The sequence below is a fragment of the Oncorhynchus gorbuscha genome, linkage group LG04, assembly GCF_021184085.1.
Source record: "Oncorhynchus gorbuscha isolate QuinsamMale2020 ecotype Even-year linkage group LG04, OgorEven_v1.0, whole genome shotgun sequence".
NCBI classification, from domain to species: Eukaryota; Metazoa; Chordata; class Actinopteri; order Salmoniformes; family Salmonidae; genus Oncorhynchus; species Oncorhynchus gorbuscha.
The window spans coordinates 18,384,111-18,392,539 of record NC_060176.1 but is presented as its reverse complement, the minus strand read 5'-3'; the positions used below and the strand labels follow the sequence as shown (position 1 = coordinate 18,392,539).

The 8,429-nt window shown below is 41.5% G+C and overlaps 1 protein-coding gene across 1 annotated transcript; it reads left to right on the top strand.

Moving 5' to 3' along the window:
• The first annotated feature begins 3,459 nt into the window (after positions 1 to 3,459).
• Positions 3,460 to 6,027, top strand: LOC124033123 (pro-adrenomedullin-like). The gene is made up of 4 exons (XM_046345063.1): positions 3,460 to 3,578; positions 4,123 to 4,238; positions 4,375 to 4,500; positions 4,721 to 6,027. The coding sequence occupies exons 2-4, from the start codon at positions 4,135 to 4,137 to the stop codon at positions 5,022 to 5,024; spliced, it is 534 nt and encodes a 177-aa protein (XP_046201019.1). The 5' UTR covers positions 3,460 to 3,578; positions 4,123 to 4,134; the 3' UTR covers positions 5,025 to 6,027.
• The last annotated feature ends 2,402 nt before the right edge of the window (positions 6,028 to 8,429 follow it).

Here is an 8,429-nt window from a genome sequence, read left to right as displayed (position 1 = left end):
GTAGCGACATCCATGGGCGTGGGCGCTTGGTTTACAAATAGAAACTGTGTGGCAGCAAACAGGGTCACACCCTGCCACACCGCTTGTTGGCCAGCACGGAAAACCATCTGATGACCACTCGAATCCCGTTAGCATGCTCATTAAAAAAAAAGTTACCTACCAATTGGGGAGAAAAGGGGTAAAAAAATGAAAAGTACATGGAAAAAAAATAAGTTACCCAAATATGTTCAAGTCCATTCGAGAGTAGATGTGACTAGGCTAGATGAGAAAAAATAGTAGCCTAATTTTCTTTGCAAGAATGTGGGTTATAATACATTAAGATAAATTAAAAGTATTGTAGGTTGTGGCATCCAGTATTTCTTAAACATGTATTGAATTAATTGTATAGGATATTTAGTTTGCTAGAAGCACTTAGCAGAGGGTGCTGGTGGGAAAATCTGTGTCAATAGCATGATTACTATTTTCCATAATCACACTGCGTCAAACTTAAACATCCCCTCCCTCCCTTCTTTCTCTCTCTCTCTCTCAGACAAAAACACGCGCATTACCTTTAAATGTCTATGGCGCACACACACAAACACACACACCGGGGGGCATTAGGGTCACTCACACACAAGACTTGGGGATAAGGTCAGGCAAAATGTGAAATAAGAGCGCACAACTCCACTCACTTCTGGAATTCTGTGGACAGTGAGTGACCTTTCCTGCCAATTAATAGGGGAGGGAGACGCTGCTGGGTGGAAAACACCGGTGTGCGGGAATCCTTCTCTTGTGCTGTTTTTGCCAACATCTCAACGACTTGGACTGAACATGTTCCACAACATCATGGTCCCTAGCGTACTAGGGCAATTTGAGAGAGAATCTCTTCATTAACAAGTAGCCTATTGTTAAGTTCATTTAGATGATTCCGTTCCGCCAACCATTATGCTTATGCTATCAGCTGCTTCTCTCCTGTAAGGTGTTATCATATCTGTCATGATAGGGTCTTCACTTCAACACCAGACATGTAGCTTAGTTATATTTTGCACAATAGCATAATATTTCTGAATAGAAAGTATTTTACAATAATACAGTATGTCTGCCGCTCCGTCTGCAGTTGAAATAATAAATCAGGACTTTCGTCATCTACTCTACAGAATTTGGTATTTGAGTTGTTGAATAAAAAAAAGAAATTGTTCCAGGTCAATGGGGTTCAAGGGAGCAAAATGAAAGAATGAATGACTATACAGGTGCAAACCCCACAAAGCTTCCAGGTCTATCAAATCACCATGACAACATTGAGGAACATTTCCATAACATATCAATATCTAGGTATGTGTTCATTTATTCCTCTATAAACCTTCCAAGACATAGCTTCCTAGTTTACAGTCCTTCCCACCTTACCTGTTACATTAACATACCACAGATGTGACTGAACAAATTGTGGTCATGTACCTGACACCTGTCTTACAAGAAGATAACAAATGATTGCTCCATATAAAGAGCCACTGAACAATGATGCTGTCATGGTTGCGCAATATTCTTCTCTCCATATTAGGAGATTAAATGACTTGGGTACTTGGGGATTACTTGTCTGGCAGAGGCAATTATCATTACAAATGGTTACAAAATGTTTGCTGGTTTACAACACGTGTTTCACATTTCTGTATTTACAGTAACACAAGGGACACCAGGTAAGCAAGGAAGCTGTAAGAATTTTGTATAGAATTGTGTGTAGTAGGATTTCTATTCAAGGCTGAAGGGAGATTTAGGTGACTTTCTGTCTGAATTACTGCACGTGACATAGTAAAATGCGATACACACAGATATGTTCTATTCAGCACGTACAAGGTTCTTTATCAGTTGTTTGAGATACATTCTGAGCACTGAGAAAGCATTTCACATGTTGTTCCCAAAATACTTACGTATTTGCTATTAAAGACATTACACATTGAAAGCCACAAATTGTGATTATCGGATCACATCTAGGCTTACATGTTTTTCAGTGTTCTTGAGATTTAAGACCAAGTCTTGGGGACTACACAAGCTCATTTCAATGCACTGTTCCCTGTTCCCATCCCCAGACATACCCTCACCAGACACCAGCTTTGGGTCAGCTGTGTGGTTGACTGGAATGAAAAAACTCAAATCTTTACACTCTGTGCTAATCCTGATGGCATCTTGTGCAGATATCTGTCCCCAGGGGCCTGTAATCAACATCTGCCTTATGACCCTGGCTGACATTGTTTTGACCCCGCAGCATATCTCACTTTGTTTCACTGCCCGTACTTTGAAATATGTCTCACCATTCATTCGGAATGGTTTAATTTAGCTAAGCACATCTGAAAAGTAAATGTACTTTTATTATGGTCAAAGAGGGGTTCAGTGCAATCATTATACTTTGGTTTGAGATGAAGTCATATAATCAGTGATTGTGAGGAGCAGATATCAGTAACACAGGGATCCGACTTGCTGTCTCGTGTGACTTAACCTATTGTCCCCTTGATTTAATGGATCTCAGTTGTGATGTGTTGAGCACGAAGAAGTCATCCTAATTGTTTTTGAAATACCATGTTAGTTAGAGATTATGTAAAGCCAACAGATACAATCTTATGATAAATAACCCTCTTGATGTATTTGAGATAATTGCTAAATTCCTCTAAACATTTACATTAGTACAGCCAAATGTTTGCCCTAATGTCTAAACAAATGCAGACACGGAGAATGTTGTGGTTATAATTTGACACACTTACTATTAATGAATGACTACTAAGTGTTCTTGTGTTATCTCGTGTCAAGCCCACTAATCAACTTTTCCTCAAGATGACTAAACTTGTAATCAGATCATTTTTTTCCCCTTGAGAGGGCATTGTGTCAACATTGAAGAAATTATATATGACAAAAATGTGCCGGAATGCAGGTGGACCAAAGTTACTAACCCCTTGACCTCAAAGCCCAGTTATGTCTAAAATGTTTAATTATGTCAGTGGACATAATAATTTGGTTTAGAATGTTCTCTGCCTCCTCCCCAAATACCAAAGGAATGAGCACTCACCATTTTCTCTGTTGGGAGTGAGAATCATTATTTCCTCATGTGTTTGAGAAGACATACTTTTTTAAATGTAATCTTTATAAATGCATTTGATAAAAAGAAAGTTGTAAATATGTGAATTTCAAATCACAATGAAAGATTCTGTCAATGAAAAGCAGGAAACAACAACATTCCTTAACAAGTATTACAGTAAATCACACTCATATGACCCAAATATTTATTGAATTACTTCTGGCTTATTCAAACTTTATTATTCTCCTGGGTTTGCTATGTTGTTGTATTATTCCACTGATAAAGCAGGCTTCCAGCAGTGCTGGGCTGTGTGAGGTGGAGTAGTGGGACTGGGATGAGTCTGTGTGTGTCAGTCAGTGAGCCCCTCCCACCTCCACTATAAAGGCTCATCGTCTGGTGTGTACAGACTATTAGCACAGTGTCACAGCTGCCTTTCAGCACCAACAGCAACTTCAAGAAGCCTTTGGAATACTCTCTCCACACTGACTCTACTATAACTACTTTATCACCCAAGTGAATTATTGAAGGATTTCAGGTATGTACTTTCAATTGAACCAGATATTGACTGTTGCTCTGTTTGCTACAGATGGCTTTATCAGGAGCTCAAGTGCGTTAGACAATGACAGGTTATCAATCTTATTATATAAGGAGTGCCGGTCTTCTTGTGCATGACTGTGGGGGGTGGTGGACGTCAGGCAAAAATACCAAATAAGGCTTATCTCTCTCTTTACCTGTTATTTTTGGGTTATGGATATAATTGACTGAATGGGATTGACTTTGCTCAGGGGAGGTTAAAGCTTACTCTAGTTGAGGAAACTCTGTCATCTATAGACTGTGTCCTGCTTTTCACTGGCCAGGGCCTGCAACTTGGTTGTAAAGTTTACTTGAGAGAACAAAATGTGACCTTAGTGTGACATTTAAAATAAATGAATGAGAAGTGCAAATAACTTGGCTTTTGGACTCTTCTGTAAGCAACAGCAAGAGGTTTGTGGGGGTCACATATAATGATAGGAGGTTACTAAGTAAGTTATCGTTAATAAGTAAATAACTAACACGTTTTTTTCCCACTTTCCCCACAGGTACCAGTCAAAATGAAACTGATCCTGCAGTCTTTCCTCTACGGCTGTCTGCTGGCCACCATTGCACAGAGTGTGGCTGGATTCCAACTTGAAATTAGCCCAGAGCTCAAAAAGAGGTGAGCTAATTGATGAGCTATTTGTCAAGATAAGTCTGCTACAATGCATAGTGACCATGATATCAGCACATACTGTTGTGTATTTTTGTAGACTTCTTTGAACAGTTTTTAATGCGTTGGATTTCTTCTTTCCCAGGTTGAGCATATGGATGCAGAGCAGATTGAGACGAGATCTAAACAGTTTTTCTGCAGAGAGGATAGCAGAGTCTGTACAGTTTGTCAGCCCAGAAGACGTCAGGGACACCCTGATTCCTCATTCCAGGTAAAAGCCTATACCATACAAACCTTTAAATAACTCAATGTGCATGGTGCTATTTCGTTATCCTTGTGAAATCAAGATTTCAAATCGAAGAGACTAATCACCATTGTCAAACAACGGTCATTAAAGTAAGCAAGCTGCGGAGGGGATCTCTGAGCCAAGTTGTGTCCGCTCAGGAATGCAAGGCATTAATTAATGGTCCTCTCCCTCCTCTCTCTTCCAGCACTGACATCAGTGTCCGAACCAAGAGGTCCAAAAATTCAGTGAACCAGGCCTGGAGACCAGGCTGCTCTCTGGGCACCTGCACTGTGCACGACCTGGCCCACCGCATCCACCAGCTCAACAACAAGCTAAAGATTGGTAGTGCACCCATCGACAAGATCAGCCCACACGGCTACGGCCGGAGACGTCGTTCCCTCCCTGAGCGCAGGGCCACACTGAGGCTGGAGGGGGGCAGGCTGAGGCCTGTGTGGGGCAACGCAGACTCACACGTTCACAAGCTGGAGGAGCTGCTCAGACGGACATGAGCTGGACTTGTACGGGGGAGGAACAGGGGAGGAGAGCAGCAGCCGAGGCTTAGTGTCTCTGCCCTGTTCTAAAATTCTCCAAATGCCTCAGACTTTTTCCAAATGTTCTCCAGTGCATTTTTTTCCAGACGTGAGTACTGAGCGATAGCTGCAGTGCCTCTGGAAGCTGGACTTAGCAGAGGCATTGGCGATGCAGAGCGCCAAAATGACAGCTGGTCTACAGGCACTGGATGGCACCGTGAAGAGAGAGAAGGAGAGACGCTGAGGATGGTGCTATCTCTGCCCAGCTGTGGGAGAGGAGCAAGGTCAATACAGCGGTACAGACTCAGAGAAGAGTCCACTGCGTAAATACTGGGACTCTATAAACCTGTTCTGCAGATCCTGAACTTTGAGTTTTACCCTGTGGATTTACAGGAGCCAATTTCACCAAACCCTCTATACTCATCTGCACTTTTCAGTCCCAGCCTTCTCAGTCAGACATCTACGTGGACCTAAAATACATCCAAAGACATCTGGTCCATACCAAACAGGGAGATAAGACATAAGGAGATGGACATATAATAAAGAGCTATGAAGCTGAAGTTTTTGGTCACTGTATGAGGGAAATGCATTAGAGATTGTATGAAATATCTGTGCCAGTCCACAATGGATGGAACTATACTTGAATATGTTTTGTATAAAACACATGTGCAATCTATCTATGTATATTTTTGTTTGCCAGTTTGTATATAAGATATTTCAGATATCATTATTTAAATATTATATAGGTTAGATTCAACTACTTATGGAGATAGAACTATTTTTGTACAGGAAGAAAATATAAGGGCATTGTAACTATTTGTTGTTTCCACTATTGTTTGCATCATGGATGTTATATGTTTCGAACTGTGCTAATAGGATAAATGGTTTTATAGCTATGGTATAATATATTTGTAAATGTGGTCTATTTTATTTGTGTCGAAGCAATTAACATTGTCATACAATAAACATTTTGCATATACAAGTTGACTGTCCAGACTTTCTCTTTTCCACAGGAAATTACTGTTGTAAATTGAAAGTGGCATTCTATTGTCTGCCCAGCTCCAGTGAGACATGTAGCACCTGGTCTGGGTTAAGTGATTTTAGGGTCTCATTAAATCAATTCCCCTTCCACTCTCCCTGTGGCCCCCCTGGAGGGCAGACAGGAGTGCCAGGCGCATTCCTGCATAGTACAGTGCATATTTGCTGGCTCGCTCCACACTGCAGCGTGGCCCTTCAGCCATTACGGGAGGATGAGAGACACAGCTCCATCTGCACACAATGGTAGACAGTCTGGACTTCAGGATGCAGCGCTATGAGGGGGATGGAGGGGGGTCTGTGTAACATTCCTGCGAGGCACGCAGAGAGCATCGAAAAAACAGCCATCGCGAAGCGCGTTCATGAGCTGTGCAGACAGACAGACAGTCATTGCTATTAATCAGCCACAGGAAGGTTGCAGTCACTCCATGGATGTTTGAAATATCAAAGCCTGTAAAAGATTATGTCTGTTATTTAAATATGCCCATTAGGTCAGGAACAGTTATTAATGCCAATAACAACATTCAATTTGATTTCATTAAACTGTACTCTTCCACAGGCAAATTCTAAATGAAACTTTGAATAACATTTAAGGGTTTCCAACATCTGTCTGTGGTAATTCCTACCTAGGTTGGTTTGCTTGCTGACCAAATCTATCGACTATGTTGCCGCACAAGTGAAGTGTACACCAGAACTCTATTTGATTGGTATGCCAGATACAATTTGGATGAATGTATGGTTCAAGAAGAGGCCATTGTACTTCCTTCCTGTCTTTTTCAAAACATGGTCATTAGTAACTCCACGGGGCCAGAAAGAGGTTATGGATTGTCTTGGGTCATTGTAAAAGTCAGGGATAGGTGCCAATGGAATTGCAATGCAATTATAATCTGATTGTATAAGAAGGCATGCACTACAAGACAGCTTGCCAGAGACATGTTTAATTACATTGTTTTGGTTCTAATGCCATCTAGTGACTTAAAATGGCACCGGCTTGACAAGGTGATTGCTTTCGACACCTACACAAAAGCACCATTTTTAAATGGTACTAATGGAAAATACATATGTCACCTATTCATTCTCCAGAAATGGTTTATGAAATCCCTAAAGAGTAGTGAAACATCCTGGGCCTGTTACAGTTGGACCACAGCAGTGCTGAAATCCAGACAGGCAACACTGAGGACAGTAGCCGTCTATAAGGTGACATATGAGCTAAATGATGAGTATACTCAGGTAAATGTCTCCCTAACCAGTGTTTGGACACCTCATCATCAATCCCCCTTCCTCCAGGGGGACACCTGGACAGTTAGAGGCGTGGCAATCCTATAAGCCTGGGGGCCATGCATCTCAAGTTCATTACTTTCCTTCATGTAAGGAATGTAATTCTTAAATGTGAGAACCGAAAAACTGTGGAAATATGCCAAAAGGCTAAAACATGCAATGGACCTCTCCATCTTCAAAGCCTCTGACAGTAATAATTAGAGTTGAAGAGGTGATAATCTCTTTGCTTTTGAACCGGGTGATCTGACTACAGATGTCACAGGACAGATGGTGCAGCAGGCCTCTAACTTCTTGGTGACCCATTCCACCATGGGTCACCAAGAAGGCCCTGCTAGCCAAATGTTCAAGGCTTTTCCTGGAACTATGCAGACAGAACAAACACAAGACTTCTGGCCAAGTGAGACAACAAACTACGTAAATACTACCCCGACCCCAAAATCTGCAAGCGATGTCAAGTTTCCAGGATTCTTTTTTTTTAAAGTAGAAACTAAGTGGCTAGCCAGGTAGAAGTTCAGCGTGTGTAAAACCATCAAGCCCCGACAGTTGTCCATAAAGCCAAGAAGTTACCCATCACACAGTAAGACGGCACGGTACTAATGCCTTAGGGCTGTCATTCATCATATAACTGTAATGCACATTAGAAAGGAATATCACACGTCTCATACTGTACTGTAGAATATAGAATATACATGACAATATGCTTTCCCTCACATGTTCATATTAGCTCACACTTTGGATTTATTTTAACAGTATCAGGCCTTAGGTTCCGCTCTATCAATAGACATATGTATATGACGGTTACGGTACTACTCTCTTCTTTCTTGGCAACTCTGCCCCCTGGTGGTGGGTACAGTATCTGACGCTTGCCATACGCTGCTCTACAGTCAGTTGAACGACTGCTCACATAGGGAAACTCAACACGGGTCCTGTCATTGTTCTGTTAAAAATCTGAGAAGACAATTAAATGGATAGATGTGCCTTGCCATAGGGACACAAGGGATCATCCAATGGTGTGATAGCGTCTACAAACTGACTAGTGCAGGTCTCCAAATCAGTCAAAATAATAACTCT